At 39.5% G+C, this 15,497-nt stretch overlaps 1 protein-coding gene across 5 annotated transcripts in view; it reads left to right on the top strand.

The window, feature by feature from the left end:
• Nucleotides 1–15,497, top strand: part of CNTN5 (contactin 5) — a 934,652-nt gene that overhangs the window by 867,356 nt on the left and 51,799 nt on the right. For 4 of the 5 annotated variants that reach the window (XM_089512787.1, XM_089512784.1, XM_089512785.1 and 1 more), the window contains 2 exons: nucleotides 10,333–10,491; nucleotides 11,090–11,239. In XM_089512787.1, coding sequence (XP_089368913.1) covers nucleotides 10,333–10,491; nucleotides 11,090–11,239 — 309 coding nt within the window. The remainder of the gene's footprint in view (nucleotides 1–10,332; nucleotides 10,492–11,089; nucleotides 11,240–15,497) is intronic. The other variant, XM_089512786.1, reaches the window with a different exon arrangement.

The following is a 15,497-nucleotide window of genomic DNA, read 5'->3' as shown; positions in this document are numbered from 1 at the left end:
AGCACCATATGATATTCCTCCTTCACCATTGAGTGGGGCTATACGCATTTCTAGAAAAGCAATTTAAAAATTCCCATCATCATCATCATCAACACTGAAAAAGGAGTGAAATTGTTCCTTTTAAGTTAAAACCCTAATGGGTTGAATCCTGCTGGTTAGTCCCAACAATTTGAGGGTTGTGCAGAGGGTGGTTAAAGTTGAATGTTGAGTGAACACATAGACAAAACCCATTGAATCAGAGGTAAATAATTCACAAATCCCATTGATTCAATGGCTTTTGCCTAATTGGGATTGACAGTAGGATATAGGCCACTGTAAGCAAGCAAGAAGTGTGCCTTAATTTTCATGGTGTTGTTGTTACTTTATTATATTAGGCCTTTCTCCTAATAAAGGGACTCAATCTGATGAACAGCATATTTAAAACAATACAATTTAAAAACCATACAGCATTAAAATGTATAAATATAAAACTTGAAAAACAATTAAACCATTTTAAAAGTTAAAACAGTTATGAGTTAAAATCAAATGTTACAATACAACCTTTGAAATTTAACTAGCACAACATTCCCAGAACTTATCGATTTGCAAAGGCCTGCCAACACAAGAACATCTTTACCTGCCTCTGGAAGGACAGCAGGGATGGAGCCATCCTGGCCTCCCTAGGGAGGGAGTTACAAAGCTTGTCCATGACATGCTATGAAATCACATTTGGAAAAATATACCTTGCCCTGAGATGCTTACAATCTAAAATCCAACACAAAAATGACAAAGGAAGGGGTGGAAAGTGGCAAAAGGAGTAGGGTTGCCAGGTCAGGACTATCCCAGGCCCTTGATGGTGATCTGGCTGTAACATCTTTAACCACATGGATAACCTGGATTAATTCAGCTAACCTCAGGTTTCAGGGCTGAGACCTATAAATGTCCTCATGTGACACAGGAGACAGCTACTAGTGAAGTCAATAAGTATGAGTTGTTTCTTGTTTGCTTTCAAATCATTTCTGACTTATATAGACCCTAAGGTGAACCTATTGCAGGATTGTATCACTGGGTTTTGTTCAGGTTGGGTTTGCCATTGCCTTCCTCGGACTGAGAAAGTGTGACCTTACCAACCTCACCCAGTGGGTATCCATATCCAACTGTGGTCTTACAGAGTCCTACTTCAGCACTCAAACGACTACATCACACTGGTTCCATTGAGCATGAGACATTATGCATAAACCATACTTGCACAGAATACACTATTTAGGTAAAAAAAAAACACCAAGAGGAAAATATCCTGTGCACATATTTTTGTTCAATGCACTTTATACCCCTTGCTCTGAATACTGGAGAAAAATGTTTAAGTCCTGAGACTTGGGGCCAGGACTTGAGATCCGGAAAGCATGCTAAGGAGTAAAAAGAAAGATTCTACCATTCCATTACCCAAATTTAGATTTTATTCCAATAAGCCAAGGGTGGGGAAAGTGTATTCCATGGGCAACATGTGCCTCTTTAAAGCTGTTTTAGGTCCCCAGGGTCCACCACAGTATCCAAACCATTTTTGAAAATAAAATGGGGAAAAAAGGAATTATTATACTAAAAATGCCCCAGTGCCTAGGAGTTGAGGTCCATTTCGCCATGTTGGGGTGAATGAACTATTTATTTATTTATTTATTTATTTGTCCAAGAAAGACCTTTTTTTCCAGGAAGTAAACTGGAATCTGGACCTGGACCTGAGGAAAAGGTAGATTTTGAGGAGGGATTTGAAAGAAATAATTACATCATAAATTTGTTGAGAAGAGGAGCAGTTCCAGGCATTTTTGCCTGTTGCATAAATGTTAAAGCCACAGAATCCTTGCCAAAAAAAAAAAGGAAAGGAAAGAAATGAAACACTGGCAATCTCCATTCCACCATTTAACTACTCCCCAGCCATTCTAATGTTCCCATACAACCAGTCAGTTTTTCATTCACAGCTTGCAAAGAATGAGCCATATTTTCAAAAATCATTTTCTGTTGTGACATTGCTGCTCACTGTGCTTAATGTTCTTTGAATCCTAGTGCAAACTGATTTTTTTTTCTAGAGGGGGGAAAAAAACCCAGACCTAATTCAAATGAACCAAGGTATTCACACAGAGTACACTTGCTTATGACACTGTGAAAAACTGTTTGCCTCTGTTTGTCAGATTTCACTTTATGATGGCAAATCAAGTCTTGCTCCCTGTCAGTGAATGATTAGTCCAATTCTTGGTTCTGATCCCAAAGCACATTTTCCTTTCCGATTGGCACCTGTGCCTGCCAGCTTTTATTTATTTTAAAATCTCAGCTGCTTCTGGTGTATTTCAGTTGGCGTGATCATACAGTGGGATTTAGTTATTTCTTTTTAGCTTGGTTACTTTTTAAATATAACTGATAAGCCTCGTTGCATTTTCTGCTATTTACGATTTCATTCCCTATGAAACAGATAAAGGAGAAATCCATTAATATAGGACAAATCAGAATATGAAGTTCTGACACTAGCATAGGGAATATATGGACCTCTAGAGGCTTCAGAACTTCAGTTGTGATGATCTATCACCATAGGATATACAGCTGAGCCAATCCTCTGTGCTCATGCACATTAACCAGGCAGTGAATGAAATTTCTCCCATCGACTCACATCAATCAGAGATTAGTTTATAATTATCCATATTGATTACTAGTTTGTAAACAATTAATGAGGAATTCACCATGGTAAAAATGTCAATTTTCTTTTATTAGTGTTTCAAACATGCACAAGTATTATTTGGAACCCACCCCCCAAAGAACTATAAAAATAAAGAGTACCCCTAGTTCTTGCCCTTAGTTGTCTTACCTAAGAGAAGTCTAATTGTACATCACACACCAGAGTGTTTATCTGGATTGTCCAAAGATCAAAGCATGAGGCTGATGGGTCTCTGTGACACACCCTCTATCCAGGTTGGCCCCATAGCTCCAACTATAGGGCTGCTATCACTCATCCTGATCTTTTCCCTCTAAAACCCTTTCCTGGATCTGGTTACTGGGTTCCAAAGTGACACTTATAGTGGACAAGTGTATGTGTGAGTTTTTGGGGTCAGTGTAATAGTAAGTGACTGTTCATTATTAATTCTTAAATTAAAACACCCAAATGCTGATGTAGAAAATAAAAATAATATTGAAGATTTAAACAATGTGAAGACATACAATAGCAGCAACAAAAGGTTTATTGTACAATAAGTAAGTTAAACATCTTGGCCTAATCCTGGCTACATGCACAGTATAATGTAGCATCTCACTTAAAACAAAGTTACAATTGTGAAGTCGAAGATTTTCACGGCTGGCATCTTCAGAGAATGGTGACATGGAGGTGTGTGGGGTATATACACTGTGTGATCCTTGCTTGAGAGGAAGTGATTTACATGTTAATCTGTGTGTTGGTCTGTTGGTGATGGCAAGGCCTCAGAGTGAGAGGATATGTGAGGAGGATTTGTGTCTGCTTAATTAGTGATCCATTGTCTGCTGGGAAACCTCCTGACCCTGTGTGATATTCATTTGCATGTGCTGAGTCTTGATTTTGGTGTTTTTCAGGATTGGTAGCCAAACTTTGTTTACTTTCAGGGTTTCTTCTTTCCTGTTGATGTTCTCCAGGTGTTTGTGAATTTCAGTGGCTTCCCTGTGCATTCTGAACTAATAGTTGCTGGCATGGTCCAGAAATTCAGTGTTTTCAAATAGCATTTTATGCCAGGATGGTTTATAATGTGTTCTGCTGATGATTTTTCTGTCTGGCCCAGTCTGCAGTGTCTCTCATGTTCCTTGATTTGCATTTGCACACTGCATTTGGGGTCTCCATATAGATTTGTCCACAGCTGCATGGTATGTGGTGGACTCCTGCACTTGTGAGAGGGTTGAAAAACCCACAAAAAACTCAAGTTACAATTCTCCCTTCACTCTTTCCACATCTCATGTTCCATCAAATTAAAGTTACTTCTCTCACTTATTGTTTATTGTCCTTCTCCTCCTCCTTCATTTTCATCATCTTCTTTTCATTATTATTATCTTCCTTCTATCCTTACCCCCAAATTGGAACACAAAGCAGCTTCCAAATTAAAATCCCTAGCCTTTATCATTTCTATGTTCCTGACTGGCCCTGTTTCATCTTTTCAAGATTTAATCCTTTCCTATTTGTCCTTGTCCTTATGTCTATTTCTAACTGGCCCTAACTAGGAGTTTAACCCCTGGTTTTATATTAAACACACACACACACACACACACACACAATATCATCTCAAAGGCTGTGACTGGCTACCTTTACTCAGGCTTGCCAAGCTCCTCTCTTCACAGTCTCTGAGTTTCTCATTTTTTGTTCTGAAATGTATTAAGCCAGTACACTTTTCTTTCATGTCATATCTGGAGATGGAACAGTTACTTATCTGATTGTCTCAAAGTATACTTTAGAATTGGAGCCCTGTCTAAAACTGAAGCTCCTTATATTTGCTTAGCAAACTCAGCTCATGGCGCATTAGCACCAAGCTGATAGTTGGCTTTGCTAAGCGACTCCACTGCACTTTATGTGACCAGCTGCCTTATGAGCTGTCTCACCACAATCTCTCCAGAAGCCAGTGCTTCTGTAACAAATGATCAGACTTTAGACTGTTCTGCTTAAATGTTCAGTCTCTAAGGTGTGTTTCTGACTTGTCTCTTCCCCCCTTCTCTCTCTCTCTCTCTCTCTCATTCATTTTTCCCCTAAGTACATTGCATGGAGGCTTCCATCTTATTCCAGTAATCCGCCTGTGAAACTTTCAATCAAGGTGGGCAGTTACAGTGAAACCGGAACCCTTGAATAGCCACACTGGGGGCAAAAATACCCCTAAAAATAAACAATGGAAGCTGAGATCTTGCATGACAGGGCTTTGGCATAAAAGTTCAGCATGCAGAAGTATGTTGCATCTCCCCTCTGAGTCTTACCCTTAACCCATGTTTTATCTGCAAGTGCCCCCGATTCTTGGAGGTCTCAACAGATGATTTCATCATTCTCTGTCTGGATATAGGGATATAGACAGGCACTTCTCTGATACCCACCTGCTCTCCTTCCTTCAAGTGATCTGTCAACTTATGTCAACCCCATGAATTTCATAGGGTTTTCTTAAGTAAGGAATGTACAGTGGTGGTTTATCATTGCCTTCCTTCTAAATTACTTTGTTGCCTCTGGTATTTTCTGGCACTCTCTCACCTAAATGATAAGCTATCAGACACAGGTTACTGGACTAGATAGGCTTTTGGTCTGATTTAGCAAGAACTCTTATTATGGCTGAGACCCTCCACCTGTTCTGATTTGGCAGGGACAGTGCTGATTAAACCTATTTCCTTTCATTTTCAAACTGGTTTTTAAAATGACCCAGTTTGTTTTTCCTCCTGCTTTCCCCCTTTGTCATCAGCTTAGCTCAACTGCTGCAAACTGAGTTGTAAATAGTTTGTAGTCTATTAACGCAAAAGGGGTGTGGGAAGAAAAGGAAAGGGAAGAATCTTGCCCTTCCCTGTAAATTCAGGTTATGGAGCAGACTTTCAGGGCAAGGGGAGGGGTTTCAGAGTATAGAAACCCATAGTTTATTGGACAGTTATGGACTAATTTAAATATGCCATTACTAGGAAACAGGAACAAAATACAAGCCCGATGACTCTAGATGCAAAAAGCATGATTGCAAGTCGTATGCAACATTACACCTTATAAGTAAATGGACTACATTGCCTGTATACTATTCGAGGATGGGTGAGGAGTAGCAAATTATCAGTGATGATTTCACAGTGTCCAGAGGGTCACAGGGAGATCAGAGAATGTCACTGCATGATTTAGAGCAGTGTTTCTCAATATTTGGTCTTCCAGATATTTTGGATTTCAGCTACCAGAATCTCTTACCATTGGTCATGCTGTCTGGAACTTTTGGGGAAGTCCAAATCATTTGGCGGACTGAAGGTTGAAGGTCACTGATTTAGAGGATGTTCACTCTATTTTGTAGCTGAGCAACTTTCAAGGGATATTTATGTATTCATTTATATTACATCCTGCCCTTATTCAAAGAATTGGTAGCCAACACAGTTTCTGTAAGACCAGTGATTATATGATCTGTTACAGAGACACTTGACAACCGCTGCCACAGTTTGTATTAGCTGTGGTATCCAAATGCTTTTCAAGAGCAGCCTCACTTAGTGCATTAAGTGAGCATTAAGTGAACAACCAAGATCTGTCTTGCATTAATAGCCAAAATAAAAAAGTAATAGTTCATTAACAATTTAGCTCAGTGTATAGATTAACTTGCCCATATTTGTTATAGAAGTTGAGGAATTGCATTTCCTGGGAGACTTTTTCATGGAAAAATCAAAATGCACAAAAACTCAACTCTTGGTTTTATTTTTCAACTTTGAATCTTGTATCAGGAGCTTACAGACACTCCTATTCGATATTAAATCTTATCTGGGGGCTATTTCTGCCACTGTTAAATTTGTCTTAAGCGCTGGAAAGGCAACAAAGTTAGCATCATTAAATGTGTGTGTGTGTGTGTGTGTGTGTGTGTGTGTGTGTCAATTCACCCAGACAATTCTTAATAATATATTCATTGGAGCTACTGTGATTGTATCTGGTTTGGAATGTGCTTTACTTTTTCTCCCCAAATTTTTTTTTTAAAGTACATTGAAATGAAAATCCAGCTTGCAGCACAGAAAATAATGTATGTCATGCACAAAGAACTTGTATACAACCACAGATGAACTTAAAAGATCAAAACACAACCTGAGTGCTGGGAGAACTTTAAAAAGGGTTAAAGGGAATATCCTATTCAGTGAGTGAGTCAATGAAATATTAGACACAAGGCTATGGGAACTTTTCCTGAACTTAATAAGAGCTAAAGAAGACACTAGTGTATTCTACTTAATAAACCAAAAGGCATATTTCCCTACCCCAATAAAAGATGTATAAAATGCATTTCAAACCTTCCTTTCATACTGGGACCAACCATCTACCTTTTTCACATAGGAATGATGCCATCCATATCACACTTTTCATGTAATTGTTAATGGACTTATTATTTTTAAATTTTATTTATTTTATTTAAATTTGGTCACACAGGGTCTTTTAATGAAAGCTGCACTTTTATTCTTATTTTCTATTATTATTCAATTATTTAAGACTGTTTTAAATTATTGGCATTTTAATATGACTGTTAATTCAATTTGATTTTTAAATCAGGTTTTTTTAAAAAAAAAAATCAGGTATTTAGTTGTAACCTTGTAAGCTGCACAATGTAATGTGAAGTCGAAGGCTTGCATGGCCGGCATCCATGGTTTTTTGTGAGTTTTTCGGGCTATGTTCTAGAAAGAATGTAAACTGATTGATGAATGAATGAATGAATGAATGAATGAATGCAGATCTCCTGTATTTATATTACAGAACTCCATTCAAGACAGCCAGCATATCCCAACACTCAAGCCACTACATCACAACTGGATCACTGAGCTCAGATTGCTTCCTCTAAAAACATTGACTACACGTATTGTTATAGCCAGTTCTTGCCTCTGATGAGCAAACCAGCCCACAGTTGAGCAGACTATAGATTTCCCCAGAATTAGCTCTTCTCAATTTTTTTGTTTTTATTGTCTTGGGGATAGAGAAGAATAACACAAGCCTGCAGGAAAACTGAAAGCTTTCTTAACCAACCATTCCTCTGACTCTGTAAATGATTAATTTTTTTGTTTTTGTTTTTTATTTATATACCGCTATTCCAAAGATCATAGCGGTGAACAGCAAGTAAGCTAATTAGCAAGTAAGCTAATTTGCCCCCAACAGTCTGGGTACTCATTTTAGCGACCTCGGAAGGATGCAAGCCTGAGTCAAGCTTGGGCCCTTTTGCTGGTCTTGAACTCGCAACCTTATGGTTTTGAGTGAATGGCTGCAGTACAAGCATTTAACCACTGCGCCACCAGGGCTCCTTACAACTGAACATTAAATCTAATAATGTGTTTTCTCCCCCTCTCTCTTCATTCCAATTTATATAGGCAGGGCATATCTAGCCATGCTACATTTGTCATGACTGCGGTGAATGTTTGTGTCAATACATATGCAAGGGTGTGGATGGTTTTCTATTTACCGTTATTTGCCTGTTCCAGTCCAATTTCAAAGTGATCTGTGTTAAAAGGAAGTTCTAAAGTGCTGGAAGGATTGCTTTCATACATTTTATATTGTATTCCTGGGCTGGTTATTGATTTATTGCTCTTTAATTATGTACTGCATTTGTTATTTCATCATATAAGTACCATGCAGAGCTTTTGTTATTGGGTAGACACAAAGAAAAACATAAAAATAAATGAGTAGGGGAATATGTTTCAAGAAACTTAAACTATAATTGTGATGAAAGAGATGATATGGGGCAGTGCTTTGAGCATTGCTATGATCCTGGGGACCAGGGTGTTTGAATCTGAGCTTGAGCATGGAAACCTACTGGGTGACCTTGGACAAACTGCACACTCTCAGCCTCAGAGAAAAGCAAATGACTTAAGGCACACAACAATAACAATGTGTAATGCACTGGTGGCTTGATGGCTTCCCCATCCATGGACTAGTCTCAGCTTTAAAGGGTTAACTTCCTGTTAATGTCTCATACAGAGAGAAGTTGTGCTACACATGCAGAGCAGATTATTTTGGAAACCGTGCAATGGTCATATCCAGCTGACAGCAGGATAAGTACAGTTATGGAAACAAGGCTGTTACACATGCAGTAACACATTAAAATCATAGAATCATAGAATTGTAGAGTTGGAAGAGACCACAAGGGCCATCCAGTCCAAACCCCTGCCATGCAGGAAATCACAATCAAAGCATCCCCGACAGATGGCCATCCAGCCTCTGTTTGAAGACCTCTAAGGAAGGAGACTCCACTACACTACGAGGGAGTTTGTTCCACTGTCGAACAGCCCTTCCTGTCAGGAAGTTCCTCCTAAAGTTGAGGTGGAATCTCTTTTCCTGCAGCTTGCATCCATTGCTCCGGGTCCTAGTCTCTGGAGCAGCAGAAAACAAGCTTGCTCCCTCCTCAATATGACATCCCTTCAAATATTTAAACAGGGCTATCATATCACCTCTTAACCTTCTTTTCTCCAGGCTAAATATCCCCAGCTCCCTAAGTCGCTCCTCATAGGGCATGGTTTCCAGACCTTTCACCATTTTAGTCGCTCTCCTTTGGACACACTCCAGTTTGTCAATGTCCTTTTTGAATTGTGGTGCCCAGAACTGGACACAGTATTCCAGGTGGGGCCTGACCAAAGCAGAATAGAGTGGCACTATTACTTCCCTGGATCTAGACACTATGCTTCAATTGATGCAGCCTAAAATCGCATTGGCCTTGTTAGCTGCCACATCACACTGTTGACTCATGTTCAACTTGTGGTCTACTTGGACTCCTAGATCCCTTTCACACGTAGTTTCATTCAGCCAGGTGTCCCCCATCCTATATCTGTGCTTTTCATTTTTCTGCCCTAAGTGCAGTACCTTACATTTCTCTGTGTTGAATTTCATTTTGTTAGCTTTGGCCCAGTTTTCTAGTCTGTTCTGGTCATTTTGAATCTTGATCCTGTCCTCTGGAGTATTAGCTATTCCTCCTAATTTGGTGTCATCTGCAAATTTGATAAGTATTCCCCCAATTTCGTCCTCCAGTATGTGACTATGCATTTTTAAAGCACATTTCCTCTGAACATCCAGTGTTGCAATTTCATAATGGGTTGTAAGCCATATTGACTGGCCATTGATCCACATTCATTGCATTGTGTTGATATGCAATAGAAGTGTTACCTAACATAACTCAGCTGGCAGATATTTATGTTATGCTGAAGCAATGTAGGATATCTACCCTTGTATAGCTGCTTTGTATAGCCCTTGTGATGTCATGGTTTGAGTGTTGGACTTTGACTCTAGAGATCTGGATTTGAATCCCCACTCAGCCATGGAAACCCACTGGGTGATTTTGGACAAGTCAGACCTTAGACTCTCTGCCTCAGAGGGAGTCAAAAGCAAATGCCCCCTCTTGCCAAGAAAACCAGTGACAAGGTCATCATAAATTGGAAACTATTTGAAGGCACACAATAACAATAGTAATAGCTGCTTTAAAATTCAGATCAAAACCTAGAATGGATTCACTGCCCTCCTGAAATGGCAGCCAGCCCACCAACCTGTCATAAAGACTAAAGAGATCAGCAGTTCGTAATTGGTATTCATGGGCAGAAGACATGGATATGATCCTATTCATAGAGATTGGATTTAAAAAGTAATGCATTCTAGTTTCAATCTCTCGCTCTCGCTCTCGCTCTCTCTGTCAGGTCCACCAGGGCCTCCTGGAGTTGTGATTGTCGAAGAGATCACAGAGACCACAGCCACACTTTCATGGACTCCTGGGGCTGACAATCACAGCCCCATAACTTCCTACAACTTGCAAGCCCGAAGTCCATTTTCTCTTGGCTGGCAAACTGTGAAAACAGGTAAGAACTTTAAAAAAAAAAAAACTTAAATCATCACATACATACTTGGAAGTAAATCTATTTGGTTTTAATAGGGCCTACTCCCAGGTAATCATGTACAGAATTTAATAAATTTTAATTTTTAAAATTCTAATTCCCATTTAAAATTAATGAGTATTTAAGGTGTGGTACAGACCGCCCGTTTGGGGCGGCCTGCACCCACCCCTTTCCACGGAGGATTGGGGACAGGGCAGCCATACCAGCAGACCCTGTGGCCCCAATCCGGCGCTTTTCCAGGCCATGGAGAAGCAGCAAAAAGCCGCTTCCCCATGGCCTGGAAAAGGGGTATGCTTGGGGCTGCATGCCCCCGGACACCCTGACAGGCGCAGCCATGGGATGTCTAGTTGCCTCGGGAATGAAGCGTGTGCCCAAAAGGAGCTCCATTTCGGAGCTCCTTTCTGCACTGCAGATAGGGCTCTGCAAACGCCCTCCAGTGGCGCAGTGATGTCACACACATGCCGGTCCATGTGGAGGTGAAGCATGCGTGACACCATCATCATACGCTGTGCATGGACGGCATGCCTTCAAAATGTTACTCAAATTTACTCACTGTTTATAGTTCCAGAAAACATCAGTGGTGACATGGAGTCTGCTATGGCTGTTGAACTGAACCCATGGGTGGAATATGAATTTAGAGTTGTAGCAACTAACAAAATTGGAACTGGAGATCCAAGTGCACCATCCAGAGTGATCCGGACAAAAGAAGCAGGTAAGAACTTCAGCTGCAAACAAAAGATTTGAACTAACTGTGAAACTTTAGAATTACCCTTCACCTTTCATTGTTTCTTCTTTGCTAAACTTATCTGAAGTTTTAGCCAGAATCTGGTTGGTGTCTTATGCATGCTTATGTTCTCCTACAGAAGGAGCTGGACATATTTGCACAATGGAGAACATCAACATTCAGGCCAAGGTTGTAGAAGAGTTGCACATGCAGCACTATGGATATGCACTACACATGGATGTACAATCACATGCATGTGTTTTGTGCATTGATGTGTATCCACAGTTGATTTTGCATTTGGTTGTACATTTGACATCTTCAATTGTGCCACTGCAATTCTGTGCTGCACAGCTCAATTAATGCATAATTCCACATATAGAGGTTTATATCATTCAGCTCCAGTGTAGGATCTTAATTTTGGGAATATTTCACAGGAGTTATTGTAGGGATTATTTAGTATCCCTTACACAAGCAATTTTCTTTACCAAGTCTAAAGAGCTGTAGTCAAATTGTTAACCAAATTACAAGTGCTAGTTATGGCCTATAATGCTCATATCCATGCTATCTGTTGGACTGTGCATGCCTCCTTGTTTTTGTTTGGGATCCCCCCCCCCCCGGTTCTTTTGGGGAAGTCTTTCTCTATATCCCATCACCTCCAGAGATACATCCAATGGGAATATGGGAGAAGGCCTTCTTGGTGGCTGCTCCCAGACTTTATAACTCTACTTCTAAAGAGTTTAGCCTTGCTGTCTTTCTACATACAGATGAAGACTTGGTTGTACTGGCAAGCTGAATTGTCCAGAGGTAATGGGCCTTGCAAAATGAGCTCTATTGTCTATTTACTGTTTTCTTGTTAAAGGTTACATTTTAACTGGTTTTAATTTTATTGATACTTTAATTTTATTGTGAAGTCGAAGGCTTTCATGGCCAGCATCCATGGTTTTTCGTGGGTTTTTCGGGCTATGTGGCCATGTTCTAGAAGAGTTTTTTCCTGCTGTTTCGCCAGCATCTGTTGCTGGCATCTTCAGAGAAATGTTTTTATTTTTCTGTGAAGTAAGGTGCTGAGTCCAGAACTGGCAAAAAAACACACACGTTGTTTACGATTCTCCTCAGGCAAATGCATGTTGCATCAGTTTAGGGTAGAAGGGAGTCCTGAAAATTGCCATGTACGGGATCACTTCAGTTCAGAAATTTAAGCTTTAGTAGTAAAGCATGAAAACTTTATTTAGAAACTAAAGTTCTGCACAATCAACATATGTTGTCAGGATTAAAGCACAGCAGTTACGTAGGTACAGTGAACTCTTGATACCCTTTGGCTTACTATCCATGGATTTAAGAATCCATGGACAGCAAGACCCATTGATTTCAATGGGAGTATATGTTCATGGCCACATTAGTGGCCATGCACATGTCGCACCTGCCTTTGAGAACAATGGGACTCAAGGTCCTGTCTCTCTCTCTCTCTCTCTCTCTCTCTCTCTGTGTGTGCAGTGGGGGGGGGGGGGGGTCCAGAACAGATCCATCTTGGATATGAAGGGTGGACTGTGTAATACCCAGGAATTCAAATGTCAGGTGGGCTTACACCACTTTTGCTGATGTACCTAAATAATTTTGTATTACCTAATTCCCAGAGTCGCCGCTCCTTCCAACTCTGTATCATTTTCATGGGACTGGCCATGAAGCACCCAGAGCAATCTCTACTCCCCACATAGTTTCGTAGTCACTCCAAGGAATGTAGCTGCCAATACCATCATTAATCCATGACAACATAGCCAATCATCCAGTATTAAAATGCTGTAAGCCTTAAAGCGTATATCTATAAACTATGACAGGAAATGTGAGGGACTCAGATCCTGACAGTTCTAGGAGTGAAATTTTCCCAGACTAGGAAATAGAATAGAAATCACTTCATATTTTGGAAGAAGAATCTTCTGAGCCTTAGATAGTCCAGACCTAGAAGGGGCTGGAGACATTTTGAGGATTTATTTTTCGAAAAATCAGAATTAGGGGGTTTGGTGGTCACAAAAAAAGCCTTGGGGACCACTTGCTTCCCATGACTCATACATTCCCTATCTGTAATACTGTATATTACTTTTCCTCTCATGGTACTACTTGAGGCAGGTCAATGCATCATATTGCATATTGTTGATTTCAGTCCTAACATTAGGCACTGCCAAAAGTAGCAGGTTTTAGATCATCACAAAAACGCAGCAAATTGTTAGGTATTTAATTTTTAATTACTAATTTGTAATTAGTAATTAGTTTTACTGCCAGGAACAGGGAAATATATTTGTGGGATTTTCTGCCTTCTTAGAATAAGCATCCTGACTTGAACTGATGGGGGGGACATCATTTGTTTTTTCCTCAGACAGCGAAACATTTTAAGCTGCCCCTGGCTGTTTTAACACCTCTCTTCCAGAGGTTTTAAGCTGATTTTTCCATCTATAGCTTTTATTGCTTAGCTTTTCCTATATATTGCTTTAATTTACCTTGTTAGTTGTCCTTTGAGGGGGCCATAAAAGGACTGAAAAGCAGACTACAAATATTTGAATTAATAAATAATGTTTTTAATGATCTCTGGTTTGTGAGACTCCAAAGTAACATATATCAACTCCCCAGATGGTCTGGGGGAAACACCTGGAGTCCCCTCAAAAACTGGTTCTCATGTTGGCAGTTTCTAAATAATACAGCTTAAATAAATTTATATTAGATTTTAACAGTTGGTTTCATTCAATTAGCTTTACTCTGGTTCTTGGACAATTACGCACCTGGTAAATTAAAACGCAGCACTATACTGGCTCTCTTCCTTATTGGTGTGACATATTAACAAGGCTTTAGTCACTAAGGGCTGGTTTTTACGATATGCCTGCCATGTAGAAACTACTGGAAATGTTTCTGAGTGGTGGAGGTTTCCCCATGAGAAAACCACTCATTACTGTTGCAGTATTCATGCTTTCTGAGGCACATTTTAACATTGCTTCTAACATTCCATTATTTTGTTATGCTTGCTTTGCAATTATATTGTCACAATTATACTGTAGCAATTACATTTGTTTAGTTATCATTTAGTTGTATAAATTGTTGTTTATCACATTTCTACCCCAGACAATGATCTGATGAACACACATGATGAATTTCTGTTGCTGATATGAGGCAAGTCTAAATTTGAAAGGTCTCCTAGGAAGCTCATGTAAACTTCTTGGAGCTCTATAGAGCAAGGCTGAGGATAATGTTGGACTGCATGTCCTATCATCTCTTGCCACTGCATAAGGTTGATGCGAACCACCAACACCTACAGTGCCATACATTCACTACCTGTCTTTAGAAGAAAAACAGAATATAAATAGTAACATATAAATAGCCTAAACTTCTATTATGGAGTTTGAAACAGTGCTCATAAGTTTATATGTCATTTCAGCTTTCATAATAAACCTGGAAAAAGAATAGGCTGGCGGGTACTGATTTGCAAACTCTGGTCTCTCATCCATGCCTAACACTCTTTCTTGTTGTTGTGATTTACTGTCAAATTGATCTCAACTTATGCCAACCACATGGATGAGAGACCTCCTAAAGTCCAGGCCATCAACTCCCCAGATCACACCTTGCAAACTCAGAACTCTATGGTTTCCTTGATCTAATAAATCCATCTATAGTGTGGACTCCCTCTTTTCATACTGCCTTCCATTTTATCATGCATTATCATCTTCTCCAATGAGTCACATCTCATTATTTGTCCAAAATACAACAGCCTCAGTTTAGACATCTTTACTTTTAGTAAGAGTCCTGGCTTGATTTGCTCTAAGATCTATTTGTTTGTATTTTTTAGGAATATGTGGTATCCATAGTACCATATTTCAAATGAGCTGATTTTCTCCCTGTCAGTTTTCTCCATTATCCATCTTTCAGAATCATACATAACGATCAAAAAGATCAAAGAATTCAGAGAATTTTAAACCATGAGTAGGGATGTTCTAAATACAGGGGGAGGTATTGTATGATCAGGAAGAAATAAAAAAGATGGGGAAGAATACATTAAAGAACTATATAAAAGAGATGAAAGGATGACAGATCCATTCAAGAAAGAACAATTTGAAGATGAACCCATAATTTTAGAAAGTGAAGTGGAAGACACAAAGCACTTGGGATAAATAAATTATCAGAAATAGGTGGCATACTAATAAAGCTGTTTCAAGCAACAGAGATAGGATCTACTCCATTTCTAACTAAAATCTTTCAACAAATATGG

This window comes from Sceloporus occidentalis, unplaced genomic scaffold (genome assembly GCF_023333645.1).
Source record: "Sceloporus occidentalis isolate IW3139 unplaced genomic scaffold, rSceOcc1.0.p SCAF_2, whole genome shotgun sequence".
NCBI classification, from domain to species: Eukaryota; Metazoa; Chordata; class Lepidosauria; order Squamata; family Phrynosomatidae; genus Sceloporus; species Sceloporus occidentalis.
The sequence above is the reverse complement of the archived record's forward strand: the minus strand, read 5'-3'. Positions and strand labels throughout refer to the sequence as shown.